The sequence below is a fragment of the Psittacula echo genome (genome assembly GCF_963264785.1).
Source record: "Psittacula echo genome assembly, chromosome: 4".
Lineage (NCBI taxonomy): Eukaryota > Metazoa > Chordata > Aves > Psittaciformes > Psittacidae > Psittacula > Psittacula echo.
The window spans coordinates 70,468,542-70,492,985 of NC_137738.1; the positions used below are offsets into that span (position 1 = coordinate 70,468,542).

A 24,444-nucleotide genomic window follows, 5' to 3' on the forward strand; every position below is an offset into this window, starting at 1 on the left:
AATTTGTTTTTCCTTTTATCTTTGGGTTTTCCAACAGGATTCTCTATATATTTTATTGCCATTTTGCTCAACTCTGAGAAAACTATTCCAAATGGAAAGGGAAAACCAAAACAAGCCACTGAAGTTCTGTACAGTTAAACTGAAACAAAGGGGATCAAAGATTAATAAAAAAAAAAAAAAGCAAAACCTTATCTGTAGACAATATGAGGAAGTACTAACACGTGTAAAGATTAAGTATCATACTTCAAAGACTGAAAGTAACAGACAGTGCTGCACAGAGCTTTCTGATGTTACAATAAGTTTGAGATGATTAAGAACATTAAAGACATTTCTCCCCACAGAGTTTTATCTATTAAAGTTTGAGTGTCACTGATACAACAATTGTTTAAATGTCTTCTAAGATCTTAGGGGAGTTTGTATTGTAATTCTAAGCAGGATCATTAAAAAAAACATATCCTCACCACAAAAAAAAAGCTGAGAAAACAAGTTCTCTTTAATGCTGCTACATCAGTCTTACTCCCCCAAACCCAGAGCATTACAGCACCTATTAGAGCATCAGAGCACCTACTAGAGCAGCTATATTTCCTCATCTTGTTTCCCAGATCAACTTTGAAAACACGTCCTGGTTATTAGAAGACTATGCATTATTATTTCAATAAATATAGCTTGCCACATTTACATAATTTCAAATTAAATTTGCCATGAAAACTTTCAGAGTTGTAAGTAATCAGGATGTACGATTGCTTTTTAAACCGATTATTCTAAATAGGTGGAACTCTACCCATAGTTATTAAACAAAAAGCAGCAACAACATGGAATATAAACTGCAGCTGACAAAGAGTATTGCAGGTTTAGGTGCTAAGCTTGAAAGGCAAGTTCACCTGGTCCTGAACATGAACAGTCACCATAGTGACTTTGAAAGCATTTCCAAAGCTCAGAACGATACTGTAGATTACTACGATATATAGAATAACCAGCACCTCATTAATACAGCAGTAGGGCCTTGTGTCCTCAAGCAGACTACATTGCCAGCTTGGCAGTACAGTGATAGTCCTAACCCTGCTGCAGAGATTAGCACGTCAGAAGCATCACACACACATAAGCAAAAAATTCTGGCTTCCTTCCCAAACTCACAGGGTGAGGCTTGTGATATAAGAGGTATATATTATTAAACATATAAAGTTTAATACATACAAAGTTTAAGCTGGTAAGTATTAAACTTTCAAAGTAGCAGCACATTACATGGTCTTTGAACTTGAAACAGAGTCTCAGCTGCCCATTCCCACTCCTTCCCTCCTGTTATTTCAACAGAAGTGAAATAATTCTGCAGAAACAACCCAGCAAAAACACTATGTCTTGTCATTTTTTTTTTTGTCAGGTTACTTCAACTGGGTTGTTTCTCTGATGATATTAACTACATAGTCACATGAGGAATTGTGCTGGCATATTTGCTCAGGTGTGAATAAACAGCAAGGGAACAGCTGTAGCTTAATCTATTTTTGCCACTGAAGACTAAGTATCAAAAAATCATGTACAAATCATGTCTAGCCATGATGACTGTAATTGCACTGCAGTTGCGAACTTGTGTGCTACCAACCTCTCTTTCAGCCATTACCGTTGTTCTTCACACTTGAAAAGTCCTTGTGGACCAGGAAGATCTGCTAGGACAAATTAATTGCTTTATCTCTGGTAATACTATTTGCCTGACAGGTTAGCTATACTTGAGATGAAGAGTTAGGAGAAACCCTTTACCCTGAGCAATCCTTCTGGGAGGGGTTCAGCTGGTGAAAATAACCAGCAGAGCTTTGTTGGTGAACTCCAGAAGGGCTCACAATAGTAGTAACCTGACTTTAATCACTTGATAAACCTTCAGATAAATATGTAACATAAAGTTTTAATCCTGTATGACATCTAGTGTGAATGTGTGCCTCAGGACCCAGACTGCCCCACTGAGATCAATCAAGAAACTACACAGAGGGTATGGAGGATTAAAAGCTTATGAAATAACCTCCAAGATTAGTTACTCATTCTTCAAACAGTTCACTGACTTTCCAAGAAAGTCAATCTGAGTACGCATTAAGAGACCAGGCCATAAATAAAGCTTATAACCTTCTTTTTAAGCAGTTGTATTTCTAGACATAGCTAAAAGTTGATGTAAGAAAAGTTGTGCAGTTTTGTATAACTGTACACGTGGCAGCCCTAGAGATTTGGAATTCTGACCTCCCAATCCCAATTCTCTGTTACTGGACATGAAGCACAGTATGTACTGTACAAAAGATATTACACAGAACTATACATCTTAGTCTTGTATTTTATTACTCTCCACAAAGTAATATATTGGGAAAGTTATTTGTGCTTTCCGAAGACATTCTTGAAATTTTACCTTTAAGAAGCTGTCTGCTGTGAGCAGTGCAATCTGTTTCTCTGCTTCTTGCCTTTCTACATATCTGATGGCAAGAAAAAAAACAAGAACATAAAAAATATACTGTAAAGTGTGATTAAAGATTACAGAGTTAAAAGTTTCAAATAGTTTATGCTGCTATAGGGATATCTTTGGAAAGATTCAAAAAGGGACAGTCAAATCCAGCAAGTTGAAAGGCCACTCCAAAACCCTAGAGATCACGCTCCAAGCCAGCTTAACAAGTTAAAAAGTGATTAATGGTTATTTGTCATAATAGCTTGTTTCTGCATTAAGAAAAAGAGGGGGGAAAAAAAAGTTCAAGTGATTACACATCACAGAAGCTGAACTCTCTACACCAGAGGATTAAGGCTTCATGGAAATATTTAGAACTGACCTCTTTTTGACCGATTTCCCTTTGCAATAGAAACACATGCACAAATGATCTAGTTTTCACAGAGCTACATTTACATATTCTTTTAATTTTTTAAAAAAGCTGACTAAATACAAGATTGTCCAGAATTTATTTAGCCTTTTACCTTCTAAAAGAGGGTAGTCTTCGAATGTTTTCACATTGATCGTGTGATAAAGAATTTACTCTCTTCTTAGCATCTGTCAGTTGGCAACACAGTACACTAAGAGGCTGGGAATAGAAATGTTCAACAATACAGAGCTGAAAGACAAAGCAAGAAACAGTGAAGTTAATAAAATTCATCCTCCCTGCTATATCTACCTTTTAATGCTTTCTTATAACTACAGTGCATATATTACAATGGTAGTAATGGTATTCCTTTAAAAAAGAATTCATTACAGTTCATAAATATTCCATAGGTCACTACAGGAGACATCATTCACTTCTAAATACAGTCACATAATTACCTTTATTGCTGTATGCCCTATTCATTTTCAATACCTCATCCTTCCCTCCTCTTACATGATGATAACTCTTGCTTGTCAAATATTTTCTATTCACTTCTATGAATTACTGCATTCTTCAGGTTATATATTCAGCTCCAATGCTCACAAATAACAAAGAGTATATTTAGAGATACGGAAAACAACTACTGTACAGAAGCAAACTTATTGCATGTCCTAATTTCAATTTCTGTTTCATGTACCATTTCAAATACACTGCTAAGCTCTTACTGTGCATATACGCAAATGCGCTTTATCACTGACTTCAGCTGCACTGAAAGTAGCATCAGGGCCTTACAGGATAGTAGCGTATACTCCACACATCTATTCTTAAAAACAAACCAAAACCCCAATCAGGCTACCTCACTAAAAACTTCTAAAACATAAAAACTGTCAAAGAGGAAAGACACTTCCTGTCAGAAAACTTAACATCACTGCTAGACATAACGAGATGATGGTGGTTCCTTGTACCTATCACTTACAAAGGCACAGACATATCCTGTCAGAGACAGGACTTGTATTTTCGTATCAGGCCAACATGGGCTCACTAAAACCTGGTGACTCGTTCAAATAAGAGGAGTTGAAACCTATCAAAGGCCAGGCAGGTCTGTCTGCAGGAAAAGGTGCTAGAGCCAGGATATTTCTCTTGGCCATGTGTAATCACTGAATCTTAGATATCAAACAATCTGAAACACTCTAAAGGTATATGACACTAAAAGGGCATGTTTTACTAACAGGTTCACACATGGAACCAGGCAAGAAAGAAACAATTTCACAATCCTGCATTAGAACAGATTACAGGGACTACAAATTCTTTGCAGGAACTCTTGTCAATGATCCACAAAGGCCTGAAAGAGACCCAGACACAGAGATACATCTAGAGATGAAGATCTATATAAGCCAGTAAGCTCTTATTACCATTGCCTACCTGAAATCCTTTGATAAAATTCCATACAGAAAAATCATGGTACAAGAATATGTTGATGAGAACCTGCAGAACTTTCTCACCCAGTTTAAAGGGAAACTGGGATGTCAGAAGCAGCTAAGGGAGACAAAAAGGAAAAGTAGCTACAACAGAAATTCTTTCCTGAATTCAACTCATCAAAATTTACATACACAATTTGACACAACTCTTATTATGTGTTAGCATTCAACTAAACAAGATACTAAATACACCGCTAACTTCTAAAAACAATTCTTCTACTAAAATATCCATGCAAAAATTGATTTTCAGTTTATCATTTCACCACATTTTTGTGAATACCTTTTGCTAACATGCAACACTTGAAGTTAGTTTTGCTTAATGCTATTTTTGTCTTTATTTTTAGAATTACAAACAGAAGAGAGGGTGCTTTAACCACCATGGAGACCACTACTTTCAGCATGTGTAATAGGGATTTTGGAAACCTGCACAAAGTGGTGTACCAAGAATAGTACAGGCACAGCATCTACATGGCTTCATCATTTGGAAAACTGCTAATTTCTGACAAGCAGCAAAATTCAAGCTGAACGATATTTTTCTATGTTTAAAGCTATGTTTTTCTGGAACAAAGTAAAAGTTCTGTCCTAAAGCAGAAAAGGAAATTAAATTGTATTTTAGGATTCAAATTTCAGGAAATGGCATAAAAAGTCAAAGTACTGCCTTAATGAAGAGGTGGGAATGTCAATGTGTAATTGACCAAGCACGCGTGGGCAGGTGTCAGTGCAAATGAAAGATGAAAGCAGGTATGCGAGTGTGTCTCAATGTGAGAAAGAAGATACCAATATTAAGCTACTTTGTAGCTATGAGTAGAAATATCCCAAATCCACAGCTCTCAGGAACAGATTTCATTTCAAAAGCTTCAGACAAACCTAAAGGCCACATGCATTATACTGTGTTCGAATACACAAACACTCCTATTCAGAAAGGGAATTACCTTGTCAATTATAGTAGACAGGTGCTCCTTACAGGAAAGGGACTGGAAAAGCTCTATGCACAGCAGAGAGGAAACAGAATGAGGAAGTAAGCTGTGGATAATCATTGGAGATGTAGCGATTCCAAAAATCAGTACTAGAGGTAATTCATGGATATGCTGACTAGATCATGGGGAAAAGGAGAAAAAACCACAATAGTTACATTTTAGAAAATCATGAAACAAGTGTATTATGCTCCTACTACAGCAGTAAGCTAAGATGCAGAAATGGGTAAATTAAAAGATTTGTTGCCAGTAAACTAAAAGAGTTTTGATGTAGAGTAAAATGAAAAAGAATGGAAGCTAAAGTCCTAAAGCAGAAAAGAAAATTAAATTATATTTTAGGATTCAAATTTCAGGAAATGGTATAAAAAGCATCTTTTCAGTCAGAGTATCGTACTGCTCCTATCTGCCCCCAAAGTTACATTCAGATAACTGAATCCTCTTTTTTTTTTTACCAAAGAAATAAAGAAGAGAGACATAAAACAGCTAACAGTGTCCAGAAAATGTACAGATTTTGCACCACTTAATACATGTAAAATTAATATGAAAAACCTCTAATGTTCTGTGCTCTCATTAGACTTAGAAAATAAAGAATTCCAGCTTCTTCAGATTCAGTCTTCCTCTTCAGATTTTTTTAGTATATGCTTTGAGAACTGATAACCAGGATTGAATTTCTTGTATTCCTTGTGAATAGCATCAAATTATTCAAAATGCAGTGCTTTCAGTATTATTTAATCATCATTTTCCCCTTTTTTAAAAATATCAGTGTTAAGGAGATACAAATTCTGCTATCTTAAATATCTTCTAGGCTAAAATTGTCAATTTATTCCAGTTTTCTGGTTTCACCACAGCAACTTTTTGACCTTGGTGTTTTAATTGTTGTCCCACAGTTATTTCATTTCTAGAACTCCTCATAAGTCATTGCTAGAGACTTAAACATAAAACGGATAAACTTCATCTATTACTGTCCACTGTTGACAACCTAAGAATATAGGAGAGAAACTGAATCTTGTGATGAACCAATCAGAAGAACCTCTCACATTCACCCAACTTCACCCTTTATTAAACACATTTCAGACTGAAATGGAGAGAATAAATCCAACCTCTACCAACACCCAGAGGCCTATTTTCAAACTATTATGCAACTCTGCCAAGCTTCTATTTTTCTCATCTTCTGTTTACTATAATCAAGACTATATTTAGTTATAAGCTCATTTGAATCCTCTAAACCTTTCCTTCTGAAGGGACACACAATCAGTTAAAAAACTGTATTTGCCAATAGTAGACTGATAGACTTGAACAGCAATTCATCTACATTCCATATACTCAGTTATTTATCCTTGACACAAAAATCAAAATAAACACAACACTTCACAATTAAAACCTCATTCCCCCCTGCTTTACCCCCTAATTATTTCCAGCTTATTGTGCATTTCTGATTTTACTTCTTCAAATGTTCCCTAGAGAGTCCATCTGCCAGATCTGAAGTAGAAAAATGGTTTTTTTGTGGGTGGCTAAGCAAGAGAAATTGCCTAGCCTTATCAAAAGGTAATGTAAGGCGTGAATGCTACAGCTGTATCGTACAACTGCAGCCACAATTTTGCTGCACCTGTATTTTCAAGCTGGGAACTAAATGTAAGATGTCCTTTTTGGTTAGAATGCATGAGATTATATTAAGGAAGTCAGGTTAAAGAAGCACAGAAGCACAGGAGCACCTGAAGTAGTCAGCTACTCATTATAGATCCTGGCTAACACAAAAATTCTCTGGGTAAGTTTTATATCCTCCCATTAGTAAGCTAGTGACCTTTAAACAGCGTTAAGTCAGTAGTCATACAATTGTAAAAGTCTACAGAAGAAAGATCTAGGCATCTTGAAAAATTAGTTTCACAATCACTAATTCTACAACCACTAGTACCAATAAATATTCTTATGTAAAGACTTAAATCAGCCACCCAGTATCTCAACCCAGCCCTTTGGCACGCTGCTTCAGAGCCCCAGGTTAGCCTTAGGATAACTCATCCCCAAACCTGAACAAATAGGTTTTTGCACAATCACCGCAGCAAAGACGCAGCATCAATATTTGAGTCCAATTCTCCACTGGACTCATTGTTACACTTCAAAACAGCTGCAAATAGAAAATGGGTAAAAGAGTGGAAGAACTAAACTTCAGCTCACATTACCTGCTGACGACTATGAAGTCTTGAAGTACTTTTGTAGTGAAACTTTCCATGTCTTTGAATATAACTACAACTGGAGGAGACTGCTGGTGTTTTGAAGAGGAAGTTCTTTTTTTGCTCAGAGTTTCAGAATCCATTTTCTTTAAAGCCATTTGTTATGCGTTAATAAACAGAAGACGATAAAATAAAAAGATTGAATCACATCTACAATATTATAATGTCTGAAAGTGACATGAGGTGACTTTTTGCTACAGCTGTATTTATTATTAGCATCTAGAATCGCAATTTTTCTTCCTTCTGTTTGGCACAGTATGAAGTACAAAGCATAAACAAATCTTAAAATCCCACATTCCAACAAAGGCAAGAATAGCTCTGTGGGACAGAACTGATGAAATTCATACATTGCATACATGAGACATTGCTCATTTCTTACAGCTTTATCCAGTAATAAAAATGTGGTCACTAAACTTTTGTTTAAACACACTGCTTGTGAAGAAGTCATCATAAAATCAGTTTTAACTTCACAACAGAAGCGAAACTTTAAATTTCATTAGCTTTATTAAACACAAAGATGCAAAAACATTTTGAAAGTTACTTTCTCACTGATTGCCAATGTACTGTGGGCTGCAGATGACAGAATGGGACATTATCACTAATAGGGTGTCTTTACCCTGGATGGCTGTCCTTGTATAAAGTGTTGTTTTAATAAACAAACATCTCAGCATTCCTGGGAGAAAAGCACTCCTGGCATGAAGTTGATACTGCATGTTAAACTTCTTGCTCCCAATTAAACCCCAAAACATACCTTTGTTACACTCTCATACCAGTTGACAACAGATTTCATTGAACAACGTATTCTATTCTGGGAAACCTGCACATAGTCCTCATCTTCCAATGAGATCAGATCAGTAGAGCAGTTCATCAGCTGCCCCATCAGCTTCTGCATCAGATTTTTTATGCCTTCACATTTTTAGACACACAGTAAAGACATTTGGTTATTCAACTCATACTCTAAAATATCACCCCGTTATTCCTTATTATTTGCTCACTTTTCTGATTATGTGTCTTCTTTATCCAGAAGGCACATCTCATGCTACAGAAAGCTTGAAAATATTCATGATACACACGCTAATGCAATAAAAATTATGCTATTAATTTGCCTAGATAGCAATAATTCAGGTCAAGGTCCTGGCCCTACATCTTTCCTGAACTCCAGCCACATGCTATTGCAGTGACCTAGAAAACCCCAAACAAACCAATGCAGCCAATCCATGGATCTGGGGATGCTGCTGGAAGTGATTCTGGTCTTTTTACTTAAAAAAATTAAAAAAGGAACAGGGAGAGTGGGACAAAATTTTATTCTACCCATTCCCCACTTTAATAACATGACTGTAAGCATTCAAAATGTGGAATGCATACATACACTATCCAATTAAACAAGAGAAAAGTCAACCTACAACATCAATGTGCAAGGGACTAAGCAGCATGCTCTTGATGCTTATGCTACAACCAAGCAGTATTTCAATCTTCATTGCTTTAAACAGAACTGGACACCTCTTAAAATACAGTAGTAGGCATTACTGCTATGTTAACATGGGATTGAGCACATCTTTAGAAAGTCTCCAAGATCCCTCTCACTGTGAGGGTGATGAGGCACTGGCTCAGGCTGCCCAGAGAACATGTGGCTGCTCCATCCCCGGCAGTGTTCAAGGACAGGTTGGACCGAGCCTTGGGCAACTTGGTCTAGTGTGAGGCGTCCCTGCCCACGGGAACAGGGTTGGAACTAGATGATCTTGAAGTCCTTTCCAACCCAAACCATTCTGTAATTTTAAAATTATTCTTACATTTGGGTGCACAAGCTAGAATTTCTAGGTAGTTGTTGGCTTATTCAGAAGAAGCAGCAAAGCTATTGCAGTATTTACCTGGGCAATCTTTGGCTTCCAGCAAGGCTATGTAAGGAGTAATATTACTCTGAAGGGCTTCTGAGAGATTTCTAAAAGTCAAGTCATGATCTGTAACATTTACACCTAGAAAAAGACAAATTTTTAAGGGCATTTTTTCCTGTGATTTGTGACCACCATGATTTAATAATAAACCGAACAGCAGACAAACCCCAGAAGATACTTCAAATATTTAAAGAAGGAATGAAAAGCATTGCATCATCTATGATGAAAGATGAAAAACTAGCACAAGATTAGACACACTTGTTAATACGACCCTACTACAATGAACAGGGAACCTCTGCAAAAACCCCTCACGGTTTGTTGGGGGGTTTTTTGGTTGGTTGAGTGTTCTTAAGAAATATTTCTCTGGGGTACAAACGTGCAAGGTGCAGGATTGGTTTTCTATCTTCCCTGCTACTCATACCCTCAAAAGCCATCCACAGTCATCTAAGGCCTGCGGACCAGAAAACAAAAGTTCACCTTCTGTTAAAGAACAACACTGCATACACCTGAGACCTGGATGCTCACATGGCTTATGTAAGGAGGAAAATATTAATATCCTGAGTCAATAACAACAAAAAAAAGCCTCTCCAGAAGGCAATTCACAGCTTCTTCTACAGAGCAGGAGCTTCTCATTTTCTACAGCCCACAAAAGTAGACTACCTTTCACACTTAGTGCCCACATAGTAAACTTGAAGCACAGGCCTGATTTTAGGTTCCCTAAAATGATCCACTGAAAATGCAGTCAGGTTGCCTTGAACGAGGTTCAGGATTACAGTTACAACCCTTTGAAAGGGGCGGGGGGAGGGGAAGAAAAGCACCAAACAAACAATTCCAAACTTCACCAACTTCAGTAATATGATCTTCCACTATTTTCTTAACCTTCTTTTCCTTTTCCAAGATAATGACACTGCTCTCCTACAGGTAAAGATGCACTGCAAGAACATGTATCAGAAATACAGAAGCTATGTAATTCCACCGTTAGCCAACAGTGTGTGTTTGTGGCACAAACAGAAACAAAATCAAACCAACTCCAGAGCCTCAGGAAAAAAAATCCCTCTAAATCACTAGCAGCTGCCTAAGACAAACCTTTAGGGAAGATGCTAACTTACTATGCATATGCTATTATGCATAAAAGGGGAAAGAGGTGTTATCCTGCTTCCTTCTCCTAGCCCAGCCTCTTCTGTTAACATTTCTTATGCCTATATTGCTCACAATAATTGCTAGAAGTCACCACTGTATTTTTCCTTGATCTTTGTGCCAGTTTTAAGAGTATGTACACAACAAAATACACCTTAAAAAAATTACCTAAGACAAGAGCTGCAGTGGGGATTTCTCTAGACTTCATCCGACAAGCCCAGTCTGTTGTCTTTCCTTGGAACTCAGAATGAGATTGCCTCAAAAAACTTCCCAGATTATCAAGTAACTGCTTATTCAAGTCTTCCTGTATTTGCTGTAAACAAATACAGAGAGGTTTTATTTATGAAGACGCGGAAACATCAGAGTATCTTCCTGTTCCTACCCATTCCCTGCATAATTTTTAGTCCTCAAAACTCCAGGGTGAAGTTTTAAGTAACACTAAGTTTTCCTGTGAGCTATAAACATGTTAATTTATTCACTGTGTGGCAAACACAGCCATTTCCAATCTTGGAACTTCTGGTCAAATGCCTCAACTTGGAAAGAAACTGAGCTTAACTGTGTTGTCATTCCACAAGCTTCGAAGGAGGAGACAAAAAACCAACATTTGACAAAATGTAAGTGACATAGGAGGAATAAAACAATATAATTAGTTTATGGAAGAACGTTCATGAAAATTGCTATTATTGTCTTTTGGCTTACAAAACATTTTTTTGAGAGATTTACATGAGAGCAAACATTCAGTCTCTCCAAATCTAATTCAGGATGAAAGGAGAACAAACAAAACAAAAGAAAAAGGAAAGTATTAAGTATGTTTTATAGGGAAAAATACATAACTGCTACATTTGCTACACTGTCTTTTGCCCTTCAGGATAATTTTCATATGAGAATATGTATATGTAGGAATATATAGAAAGATGAGAGAAAACAGGGAAAGATAAAACTTTTAAGAGCAGACACAGTGGCAGCATTATGTATTTCTTGAATTATGTATGTGCCTTTGAAAATCTGTCTCTAATCCAAGGTATTCCTTCTGCTAGAACACACAAAAAAACCATCCCTGTACTCTTAAGTTCAGCATATCAGTATATACTCTAGAACACAGATGTTAAAAACTGGATTAAACCCCTGCCCCCCAATAAAATCATCAAGGAAGAGACATACACAGCAGTGAACCTGAATTTAAACTAAGTGGTAAAGGCCATTCCTAGCAGCATTGATGAGACAGCTATCAAAGGAGTTAAGGGGACATCTCCAGGAGACTGCACATGATGCCTGCTCAAAAACTTGAGCTTCATTTCCATTATACAGAGGAGTTCCTGTTGCTCTCCTGATAAAACTGTACACAAAGTAATCTTAGTCTTTTCACCTTCTGCTTATTATAAAATATTCTTCTGGCCTTTCTGATGCTGATTGTGCACCTCTGAGCTCCCACATGGTAAATTCTATGGCAACTCAGAAGAAACTGTAATATGGCACTTTAAAAAGAAGAATTTACACCGTCAGCTTTATAACAGCATCTTAACACCTCCTGTATTACCACGCCTCCTCTGAGCTGCTTCTTCAAAAGTCATCAGACCTTGAGCTTCTTCTGATCATTACTGTACATGTTTTCACTAAGCTGTACTAAAAAATAACCCGAATCCTTACTAAACATGGTTACATTATATATTATTTCTTCCAATGCATACTTATGAAGATGGAATTCAGGCTGCCACAGCATTACACATTTACTAAGTTTTCTTAAAATCCACCAGTCTTTTCTCGTCAAAACAAACTTGCTGCTGACACTACTTTGGTAGTGTTGCAGAAAGCATGCCAGGCTGCTCTGCATCTCAAGGGACCAGCTCATTTACTTGCATGACACTGCTTACTCTGGCAAAGTCATACTGAAAGTTCAGTTCCTGCTGCTGCACTAGGTTTGGTCAAGATTATCTATTGTGTGGTCTGAAAACCATTATCGGCACATTAGAGCTAAAATTACCATATTATAAGCCCTGTACTTAGGCTTTTGTTTCTAACCTGGATCGAGGTAGGTTGGCAATTGGAATTCCCCACCTTACAGGAAAGGAATGTTTGTGAAAGCCTTTGATGAGACAGATCATAATAAGAACATTTGCAAGACCACTGGTGACAGCAAGGGTCAAAACTGGTTTACCTTGCAATACTGAAAACAGAAAAGGTCCAAAATCCACCTTCCAAAAAATTAAGGACGGTTTCAGGAAGTACTTTTGTCAACTTTTCATGTTGTGAGAAGCCTGAAGGAATGTCATGAGCAGATGACAGATGGTGCTGCTACAATCAGCGCAGTTTATGATGGGCATACAAAGGTCAAAAGTGCTCCATAACAAAGTGCCTGGAGGTGAAATCCTCTTCACTCTTCAACACCTCAAGTAGATATCAAAGACAGTGAAAACACTAGCACAAGCACATCGTCTGCCAACAAGTTGTCACCTAACAGTGCCCTCGCAAAAACTTCCTAGAACATCTTCTAAGCTCCCTTAGCACACTACCAGAACCCCTAGAATAAAAGTCCAAACCAGTAAGCCATCCGCTTCCCAAGTATTCTGCCACAGCTCAGGCTTACTACACCAGTTTGAAAGTGTATAAGAAAGAAAATCCTGACTGGATAAAGCTCCCACCTACCTGGTCTGACCTCACAGATGATGCTGTTATGAGCAGGAGTTCAGACTAGAGACTTTACAGTATCACAGTATGTTAGAGATTGGAAGGGACCTCAAAAGATCATCTAGTCCAATCCCCCTGCCAGAGCAGGAACACCTAGATAAGGTTACATAGGAATGTGTCCAGGCGGGTTTTGAATGTCTCCAGAGAAGGAGACTCCACAACCCCCCTGGGCAGCCTGTTCCAATGTTCTGTCACCCTCACTGAGAAGAAGTTTCTTCTCAAGTTTAAGTGGAACCTCTTGTGTTCCAGTTTATACCCATTACCCCTTGTCCTGTCATTGTTTGCCACTGAGAAGAGCCTGGCTCCATCCTCGTGACACTCACCCTTCATATATTTATATATAACTAATAAGGTCCCCCCGCAGTCTCCTCTTCTCCAAACTATAGCGACCCAGCTCCCTCAGCCTTTCCTCATAAGGGAGATGCTCCACTCTCTTAATCATCTTTGTCGCCCTGCGCTGGACTCTCTCCAGCAGGTCCCTGTCCTTCTTGAACTGAGGGGCCCAGAACTGGACACAATATTCCAGGTGCGGTCTCACCAGGGCAGAGTAGAGGGGGAGGAGAACCTCTCTCGACCTACTGACCACCCCCCTTCTAATACACCCCAGGATGCCATTGGACTTCTTGGCCACAAGGGCACAGTGTTGGCTCATGGTCATCCTGCCATCCACTAGGACTCCCAGGTCCCTCTCCCCTACACTACTCTCTAACAGCTCGTTCCCCAACCTATATTGGAACCTGGGGTTGTTCCTGCCCAGATGCAGGACTCTACACTTTCCCTTGTTATATTTCATCAAGTTTCTCCCTGCCCAACTCTCCAGCCTGTCCAGGTCCCGCTGGATGGCAGCACAGCCTTCTGGCGTGTCAGCCACTCCTCCCAGCTTAGTGTCATCAGCAAACTTGCTGACAGTACACTCAATTCCCTCATCTAAATCACTGATGAATATATTAAATAATACTGGTCCCAATACTGACCCTTGAGGCACTCCACTAGATACAGGCCTCCAACTAGACTCCACCCCATAGACTACAACTCTCTGGCTTCTGTCCTTCAGCCAGTTCTCAGTCCACCTCACTACCTGATCATCCAGACCACACTTCCTCAATTTAGCTATGAGGATGCTGTGGGAGACTGTGTCAAATGCTTTGCTGAAGTCAAGGTAGACCACATCCACCACTCTGCCATCATCCATCCACAATGTTATTTCCTCATAAAAGGCTATGAGGTTGGTCAAGCATGACTTCCCCTTGGTAAAGCCATGTTGACTGCCCCTCATAACCCTCTTATCCTTGACATGCCTTAAGATGGCATCAAGGATAAGGTGTTCCATCACTTTCCCAGGGATGGAGGTGAGGCTGACCGGTCTATAGTTACCCGCGTCCTCCTTCTTGCCCTTTTTGAAGACTGGAGTGACATTTGCTTTCCTCCAGTCCTCAGGCACCTCTCCCGTTTCCCAAGACTTAGTAAAGATGAAGGAGAGTGGTCTAGCAATGACTTCCGCCAGTTCCCTCAGCACCCGCGCGTGCATCCCATCTGGACCCATGGATTTATGGATGTCCAGATTGCTCAACTGGTCCCTAACCCATTCCTCATCGACTAAGGCAAACTGCTCCAGTGACCTGACTTCATCTGAGGTCTCAGGAGTACAGGGCTCTTCAGGACTGCCTCCGACAGAGTAGACAGAGACAAAGAAGGCATTCAATAACTCTGCCATCTCTGTATCTTTTGTCACCAGGGCACCCATCCCGTTCACCAGTGGGCCAACCTTGCCTCTGGTGTTAGTTTTATCAGCCATGTATTTGAAAAAGCTCTTTCTGTTGTCCTTGACCCCTCTCGCCAGATTTAATTCTAAGGAGGCCTTAGCCATCCTGGCTGCCTTCCTACATCCTCTAGCAGCAGCCTTATATTCCTCCCGAGTGGCCAGCCCCTCCTTCCATGACCTGTAAACTGTCCTCTTCCACTTGAGCATACCCAGCAGTTCCTTTAAACCTGAATTATCACACTATTTTAGATGTAAGAACAACCATCACCCCCAAGTTTGCCAACAGCAGAAAAAAAGGATGGTAACTCAAAACTTGAGAGAAAAAATATCAGAGATACCCCCATAGCTCGATAAAGAAAATTCTAGGTATAGCAGGCAATCCGCCTTTAGGCAAATGAAACTCTAAGGCAAAGCCCCTATCAATTTGTCAATGTAGGATGAACTGTTTTCCATCAGGAGGAGGAATAGTAGAAGAAAGTATCTGGCAAACTCCTAGTAGCCTCAGAGAAAAAAAGAGTAAGAGATTTAGAACAAGAAAGAACAATGATTTTCCAGATGGCAATGACTCTGTGCTTCTGAGTGATGAAGGGAGTCTTCCACTATGATGGGATGTGCCTGCTGCTCTGGAAAAAATCCCAACACTTCTCCAACCTCAAAATCCTGTAGCCACTGTTCGTAGTGTAGAAGCATTATCTCAAAAGCCTTGACAACACTGTGCCAAAGAAAGAAGACCCAAGGAAAGGTCTTCCAGAAGTAGCTACAGAATGTAGCTACTTCCCTGTAGTCCACTTTGTAGTTGACAAGGCAGTTTCTAGTGCAGCTGTCTACATTATAGGCAATGCTGGCAGCTAACCTGTCAAGCTGAAGCAGTTGCCAGAAATTTACCAAATATACCTTCACAAATTTCTGTTCATTCTCTGTAAGCAGCATTGCAGTTTAGTGCACTGTTTTGCACAGCCTGGCTAGTTATGGTTTGAAAAGGGTGCTGACTAGTCAAAGGGAGCTGGATCATGGAATAGTAGGAACAGAATTAAAAGTATTTATGAGTTTAGCCCAAGGGTCCAGATTTTAAGCTACATCCAGCTGGCTTCTACTTTCCATCCCAAAACAAACTTTGGAAAAAAAAATTCTCATAGTGTCTAGAGGATGGAATACTTGCCCAGAATCCTTGACACTGAATAGAGGAGGAAATCCCTGCTGTACGGAAGCAACTACTCATACCATAATGCAAGCCAGCTGGCTATACGGACACAACAGCAACATGCCACCTAACACGCAACACTTAGGAGGCTGCAGTTCAGCATGAAACTAACTCCGATCCCCATCAGACAATCCCACTGACACTATCTGTACTAATTCAACAGACTATACTTGCAGCTGTGTCATTCAGTATTTGACATCGGTGCAACCGTAAGTCACATAAATCCACTGTGAATTCTAGGCTGCTATGAACTCTGTAACACTGAGCTCAAGAACAGCCTAAAATCCTCAGAGGTTTGGCAAGCATGTAACTGAACTGAAGGTAGAGAACAGCAGTATGCCAGGAATTAATAAAAAGGACTATTAATAAGAAGAGATTAGAAGGAGCAGCTTGAAGCATTAAAAGCATGTAGTTCAGTGGCTAAAAGTAATGTTTAACTGATGGATTTATTATTACTCTTTTATATTCTGGACAGCAATTTCAGTCTCAGTCAGTACTTCTGGCTTTTTTACTGCTTTAGCTAATTGCCCTTTTAAGTGTGTAAAAAAAGATCTCTCGAAGCAAAGAAGCATTGTTAGAAATGCAAAACACCACTTTAGTCTGTGGTGTAAGACTCACCTCTGTTTCCAATTTGATCTGATTCCATAACGACTGACAAGTATCAAACCGCAACTCACTGTCCTCCAAATCATTTTTTCCTTCTCTGAAATGGATAGCTAGAAAGAGAAATCAAGGGTAAGCACAAATGAGATTATTGAAACAAAACATTTTTCGCTAACAAGAAAATGAAGCACTAACTGAAACAAGAACATCTTAAAATACATATATATCTGAAGGAGATAACTTTTCTCTTAACCAGTTAATTAACTGCTGGTATCTGACAGAATAAGCATGGGAACAAGCAGAATTTGTTACCCAGATATGCAAGCAAAAGGTAAACTGGCTTCCATCTCAAGTCCCACATGAGCTAAAGGCTAAATCAGAGCAAACAGCCTTTATTATTAAAATAAAAATTAAAAAGAAATCTTTCCCTTGCTTCCAAAAGTTTTGCGGATCTCTTTCACCTATTAAATATTCAGTCCTCCTTTACTGTTACAGTCAGATATGAATCATAAAGGCATGCAAGAATAGTTACATGAAAACTCTTTCTGTTCCCCAGGAAAGATGCAGATAACACCAATTTCCTGAAAATAATAAGGTATACTGGGAAAGGACTGTCAGCTTACATGAAATACAGATTTATTTGTTTTTAAACAACTATGCCAACAAAACTTTTAAGCACAAACTAGGCCTACATTTCTAGCTCACCTCAAAATTGCCTCTCACTTCTGTACACGCTCTTTATGAAAAAGAAAAGGAGAATCAGATCCTTTTTGATAAAACAGTGTCTTGGCGCATTTTCTGAATACATCTGGCTTCCCAGATGCTGCTCGGCCTCACAGATGTGAGTACAGAAATTCTCTACCAGCTTCTAACCAAGGAGAAACAACAGAGCTGGGAGTAGAATTGGAGACTGAATGGAAACTTGCATAACTGAGTGAGCTTTTTCTTGTCATTTCTCCTCCCATACTCACATAGTCTGCATTTCCCTTAAAAAAAAAAAAAAAAAGCTATTGGTTTGCAACCATTCTTCTCTTCCCAGCATACATTTAGCAGGCCTGGGGTAGGTTTAAGGCCTCACTAATACCACCTGGAAGCACGCAAAAACTGAAGGTGAAGTAAAATAGCCTGTTAACTGTTGCTATGTGGCAACACCAAATATAACCGTTACTTTTTCTAAGCATATGCATATAAAAAAAAAATAATTTGCTATCCACTACTGTCCATTTGGTGGCCATTCAATGGAGCATCAGCAGCAGACTGATCTTCAGCAAAGAACCAGTTGATGGGCACCTTCAGTCTCCCAAAGCATTAAAATCACCCCAAACAGCTCTGTAAATGAAGAACAAGAGGCACTCCTTACCCTCTATTTCCATTGTCTCCCCTGACACCTCATTTGTATCCCTAAGGAAAAAAATCACTTAAAATACATAACCCACTCTGATTACACAGGTCGTAGGCTTTTCAGCTGAAGGAAATCACATTATAGGTAATATACCAAGTCATACTGGTATATTAGCATATTGGCAAATACATATATATTATCAAAACTCAAGCTATAGGTGCAAATGTGCACAGAAGGCCTTTTGTGGGGTGCAAGAGCACTATCAACTAGTGATGCTGTGAAGTTTTACAACTGAAACCTCACACTCCAAACCTTTGGGCTTCCAAACCTTTAATGACACACATCAGAGCACAGACTATTTAGAACACCATTCTAACCAACTGCTGTGAGCAGCCAAACTAGTTCACCTCTGCCTTTCATTTAGGGGCAGCTCAGTCAAATTTATTATTCTATCTTAAAGCATTTGCTAACAACATGTTTAGCAGGATTTACCCAAGCATTGCTACCCTTGCAAAAATTAAAACATAATATCCAGTAAGGGGTAAAATTTCAATATGGTTTAAGTACATAGGTCTTGGTTGTTGGTTATCTTGTTATCTTGCAATAACTTGGAGTGACAGCCTGGATTGTATTTTCCTGCCACTCATTCCCTGAGCTACAGACGTGTCAACTCTCACAGAAAATAATTTGAGACTACTTTTAAAGCAGGTGGTATAGTAAGTAATGAATGAGCCTGTGGTGATGTCCACAAAAATCTGGCCTTATGACTTTCCTCTCCACTTTTTTTATACAAGTTGTTGCACCTTTTGACAGCTCTACTTATGCCAGAAGTTTAACCTGGGAATAAGAAGGGTAAGTTTCCTAACTGAGTCTTTAACAGCAACTATTTACGCAGCATTATGACAAGAGACCTGTATATGCTGCATATAGGCTGGAGAAAATATATATAACAAATACTACCGGACAGCAGCCGATCTTCACAAATGGCTTTTCTTTCTTCTTTTCTTAAGAAACTCAGGCAAACCACCCAGCATATGATGGGACTCAGGAACAGGGTATCATTTCTAACTCCTATAGCTTAAAGGTGGCTCATTCAGATAAACAATTTGCCAGTAAACAATTCATGGTCACATGGAAAGGAGTTCTCTTGTTAAAAAAAAGTGCAGAGACAAAGACAACTATTCAATCTTTATTGCCAAAGATAAAAAAAACTTTTACACTAGCCAACAGTTTGCTGGGGTTCCTCAGAAGAAATGAGTTTTCAGCAATATTGACATTAAAGAGCAACGAAAATCCTCAAGCAGCTATGACAGAACCTAATTAGACGTGGTGAACCTGGAAGGTTCACCACAAGCATAGAAATGAATATCAAAATACACTGACCTGTTTTCTGAGACACCCTTCTCTTCTTGGGACTTGGTTTGAAAACAAAGCAGCCCTAGAGAATAGCAAAAAAATATAAACTTCAATATGAACATCAATCTGACTGGTTCCTCAGGCCACTTTATTCTCCTTTAATTTCAGTGCTCCATTAAACCAACAATTGGAACTGAACTACCAGCATCTTAAGGATATTGATTTGCATGTTGCCCCTTTATATTCCTGCTTCACACTGAAAGCCCTACGGAAACAGCATCCCAGCTTATTTGGGAGGAACTTTTTCATCTTCCCATTATGTTCTTCTATTCAATCATCAACTAGAACAGCAGCAGAGTCTTTAAATGTCTCATAACCTCCAACAGATTTAGAATTAAGAGGAAATGATTCCCTGGGGACACATCAATAGAGTTTTCTCCGTTCAGTTTCAGTTGAAAACAACAACAAGAAAAAAGGCAAGAGACTGAGATGCATAGAAAAGGTGATCCAGAATAATGCAATGAGTATTAATAAGTCACTTACAGAAGCCAATGACACACCCTAGCTACAGAGGACAAGGGCATCCCAAATTGAAAAAGTAAAGACAGTTAGAAGCAGAATGACAAATGGTTTGGAAAAGGTTCAGATAAATAAGAACCTTGGCTCCAAGGAAGCCCTCCAGAGAGAATTCATCTCCCAGTTAGATCCATCTCATCACAAAGGAGAAGGATATAAAGCACAAGAATTAAGCTTTGAATTCTGGAAGACTTTTTTTAATTTTCTTCTAGAAAATCTGAAATTTCTCTCCCCATCTTCTTAAAAATTCATCTCTTTTGAAGGGTTATAATGATTTCTTATGTATCAGAAAACATGCATTTCCCAACTCTTGTTGTACAGCAAGAGGGAATGAAACACACAAGTATTCAAGAGAGATGAACAGACTGACTGAATCCTCCGTTTCTCAATCAAGATGCTTATACAAGCAACGATTGCAGAACTCAGCCCAGGATAGTTCAGTAACTAGCATAATAATTGATCTGGTGAAACTAAAACTCCAGAGGTATATTTAATTTTGATCACAGGCACTACTTTGTTGGGTGACTTTGAAGATATTTTCTTTCTTATGCAAATAAGAGATTGCAATGAAACACTAATCAGAATATTAGCTTCCTCTGAAAAACAGCCTTATGAATTGCAGATGCCTTCAGATAATTTACATGCTACACTTTATATTAACAACCATCTAAAACCAGCTGGACAGAAGTTGTGGCTGGTCTACAGATCCTAAACACTCTGGAACAACTTCACTACACACAATGTATCAGAACAGTAAGTTGCGAGTTGGTATAACTGGAGTTGGCGAAAATAACTGTAAATCATATATATAAAAGATTGGTTGGGACCGGTCTCGCTCAGCATCTTAGTTGGTGACATGGATTGAGTGTGTCCTCAGCAAGTCTGCCAATGACACCAAGCTGTGTGGTTCAGTTGATACACCGGAGGGAAGGGATGCCATCCAGAGGGACCTTGACACGCTTGTGAGGCGGGCTGATGCCAACTTGATGAAGTTTAACCATGCCAAGTGCAAGGTCCTACACCTGGGTTGGAGCAATCCCAGGCACAGCTACAGGTTGGGCAGAGAAGAGATTCAGAGCAGCCCTGTGGAGAAGGACTTGGGGGTGTTGGTTGATGAAAAAATGAACGTGAGCCAGAAGTGTGCACCCACAGCCCAGAAAGCCAACCGTATCCTGGGCTGCATCAAGAGGAGCATGACCAGCAGGTCAAAGGAGGTGATCCTGCCCCTCTACTCTGCTCTCATGAGACCTCACTTGGAGTATTGTGTGCAGTTCTGGTGTCCTCAACATAAAAAGGACATGGAACTGTTGGAACAAGTCCAGAGGAGGGCCACGAGGATGATCAGGGGACTGGAGCACCTCCCATATGAAGATAGGCTGAGAAAGTTGGGGCTGTTCAGCCTGGAGAAGAGAAGGCTGCGTGGAAACCTCATAGCAGCCTTCCAATATCTGAAGGGAGCCTATAAAGATGCTGGGGAGGGACTCTTCATCAGGGACTGCAGTGATAGGACAAGGGGTAATGGGTTCAAACTTAAACAGGGGAAGTTTAGATTGGATCTAAGGAAGAAATTCTTTCCTGTGAGGGTAGTGAGGCACTGGAATGGGTTGTCCAGGGAGGTTGTGAATGCTCCATCCTTGGCAATGTTCAAGGCCAGGTTAGATGAGGCCTTGGGTGGCATGGTTTACTGTGAGGTGTCCCTGCCCATGGCAGGGAGGTTGGAACTAGATGATCTTAAGGTCCTTTCCAACCCTGACTATTCTATGATTCTATAAGAAGAAACAATTTATGTCTAATCAAATCAAACACAAATACTATTTAATGTTTTACAGAACTGGACTTCCCTACACAACTCAGTGTAGCAGAGACCACAATATAAAAGGGCAAAGTACTACATACTGCACTCAGCAGCATATTGTGTTCAGCTCTGGGGCCCCCAACATAAGAAGGACGTGGACCTGCTTGAGCGACACCAGAGGAGGCCACAAAGATGATCCAAGTGCTGAAGAACCTCTCCTGCGAACACAGGCTGAGAGAGTTTTGCTTGTTCAGCCTGGAGAAGGCTCAGGGGAGACCATCCAGTACCTAAATGGGGCCTCAGGAAAGCTGGAGAGGGACTTTTTACAAATGCATGTAGGGAAGGCAGAATGGCTTTAAGCTGAAAGAGGACAGACTTAAGATTAGATATTAGGAAGACATTCTTTACTGTGAGGGCAGTTGTCAAGAGAAGTTGTGGCTGCCCCATCCCTGGCACTGTTCATGGCCAAGTTGGATAGAGCTTTGAGCAACCTGGTCTAGTGGAAGGCGTCCCTGCAAGGGGGTTGGAACTAAATGACTTTTAATGTCCCTTTCAACCAAAACCGTTATGTGATTCTATGATATGGTAAGACACAAGCGAAAGGCACTGGGGCACGTTTCACTACCTAGTTAAAGGCAACAGCCATTTTTTTAAGGGAAATCCACCTGTTTTGAATTTTCACTTTGGAAGTACTTCCCTTTACTCCTGAAAGTAATAACTAGCAACTTCCATGCCAAAGGATACAGCTGCACACCACAATTCAGTGCAAAACAATATAAGCGACAGGAGTATTCCAACTATAAAATGCATCCTTCTGCTGCAAACCACTGCTATTGCTCATTATAGCATCAAGTGAGGCAGAACATAAATTAAACATTCCAGTACAGCATTTTCAGTCTCACTACATATTTATACTCTGATGAATGTCCTGTGCCTCCCACCAACCCAACTACAGGCCAGATAAAAGCCTTCAGCTCATAAATATCAAGGCAATAATAGATATTTAACGTTACTTGTGAGTAACAGCACTTCTGCTTTTATTTCTCCATTACATTAGTTCCGAGGAGAGATGCAATGAGTGTTTGTTTCAGAGTGGCAGCAAGCAATGCCAACAGACTTGAGCCAAAAGTGACAATACCTACAGCCACAGCACTGCTCTGAGGTTTACTTCGAGTACGACCGTTTTTAGTGTGCTAACAGGACAGACGAGCAGGGCAGGAGGGCTGTAAGGAGAAAAAAAGGTAAAACGGGACCGAGAGGGCACCAGGGCACGGATGAAGAGCCGTCAAGACTTGACACAGCAGGGTATGGGGCAGACGGGAGCCTGGGCACAAGGAATGAGAGCAGCGGATGAGGACAGGGAGAGGGAACAACCGCAGATCGCGACAGAGACAGGGTAGCTCCTTCAGGACCCGCGCGCCGCGCTTTTCCTCACGGTGCTCGGCCCGGCCCGGTGCAGTGCCAGGACAGGAGCGAACCAGGAGGCCGCCCGGCGCGCCCAGAGGCACGATAGAGAGGGTGCCCCATCTTTCCCTTTCCCCTTTCCTTTCCGCCTTCCCCTCACCTTGGAGACGGAACACGTGCTCATGTCGCCTCTCTCGCGCCACAAACACCCACGATACCGGACGCACCGCCCCACCGCCACCAGGATGCGCACGCGCACTGCGGGAACGCCCCCCCCCCCTTGCGTCCCAGTGGAACGCTGCTCCGGCACAGTGAGACAGCCCCCTCTGTCTCTGCGCACCTCCTCCGCGCAAAGGGGGACCAATGAGCTATCCCTCCCTCTCCCACCCCTGTCCTGAGAATGGTACGACCCAGCCCGCCCCTGGGCGGGCGGAAACGGGTGGGGAACGGGTAGCTGCTGCCTTCCGCCTGGAGGTGCAGTTATGGCGGCTTGTTCCTTTCGGAGGAGCATCGCTTCCCAGGTACGCCACTCCCTCCCGCACCTTGCGCGGAGGAGGGGTGCACCATAACCGAGACGTCCCCTTCACGCCCTTAACCAGACCCCACACACACTCCCTCCCTCCAGGCGTCTTATAGTGGGTCCGGCCCGCTGCCACAGGGACTCAGTGTGGGCGGCCGCTGTACCCTGGCGGCCCCACACTCCGCCAGCCCCTCACCGGGCTGCAGGTTCCACCGCCCCGAGGGTTTAAACTCGTGAGTTCCGGGAACTCGTTCCCTTGGCAAGAAGCCAGCCTTTAGTAGCTTAATTAGTGAGGCCCTTGCATGATCTGGGACTTATTTATATATAAATATATAAAGGGTGAGTGTCACGAGGATGGAGCCAGGCTCTTCTCAGTGGCAAACAATGATAGGACAAGGGGTAATGGGTACAAACTGGAACACAAGAGGTTCCACTTAAACTTGAGAAGAAACTTCTTCTCAGGGAGGGTGACAGAACATTGGAACAGGCTGCCCAGGGGGGTTGTGGAGTCTCCTTCTCTGGAGACATTCAAAACCCGCCTGGACACATTCCTGTGTAACCTTATCTAGGTGTTCCTGCTCTGGCAGGGGGATTGGACTAGATGATCTTTTGAGGTCCCTTCCAATCTCTAACATACTGTGATACTGTGATACTTGTCCCACACTTACTGGG

General features: G+C 40.7%; 2 protein-coding genes across 4 annotated transcripts in view; one reads left to right on the plus strand and one right to left on the minus strand.

The window, feature by feature from the left end:
* Positions 1–23,436, minus strand: part of ORC3 (origin recognition complex subunit 3) — a gene marked incomplete at its 5' end in the record, with an annotated part of 42,320 nt that extends 18,884 nt beyond the window's left edge. For both annotated transcript variants that reach the window (XM_080614657.1, XM_080614658.1), the window contains 11 exons: positions 2,384–2,447; positions 2,938–3,071; positions 4,242–4,355; positions 5,230–5,389; positions 7,449–7,585; positions 8,251–8,405; positions 9,368–9,472; positions 10,697–10,841; positions 16,795–16,892; positions 19,505–19,559; positions 23,413–23,436. In XM_080614657.1, the coding sequence (XP_080470783.1) occupies positions 2,384–2,447; positions 2,938–3,071; positions 4,242–4,355; positions 5,230–5,389; positions 7,449–7,585; positions 8,251–8,405; positions 9,368–9,472; positions 10,697–10,841; positions 16,795–16,892; positions 19,505–19,559; positions 23,413–23,436 (1,191 nt within the window). The remainder of the gene's footprint in view (positions 1–2,383; positions 2,448–2,937; positions 3,072–4,241; positions 4,356–5,229; positions 5,390–7,448; positions 7,586–8,250; positions 8,406–9,367; positions 9,473–10,696; positions 10,842–16,794; positions 16,893–19,504; positions 19,560–23,412) is intronic.
* Positions 23,437–23,734: 298 nt separating this feature from the next.
* RARS2 (arginyl-tRNA synthetase 2, mitochondrial) overlaps positions 23,735–24,444 on the plus strand; it is a gene marked incomplete at both ends in the record, with an annotated part of 37,241 nt that continues 36,531 nt past the window's right edge. For both annotated transcript variants that reach the window (XM_080616787.1, XM_080616788.1), the window contains one exon: positions 23,735–23,773. In XM_080616787.1, the coding sequence (XP_080472913.1) occupies positions 23,735–23,773 (39 nt within the window). The remainder of the gene's footprint in view (positions 23,774–24,444) is intronic.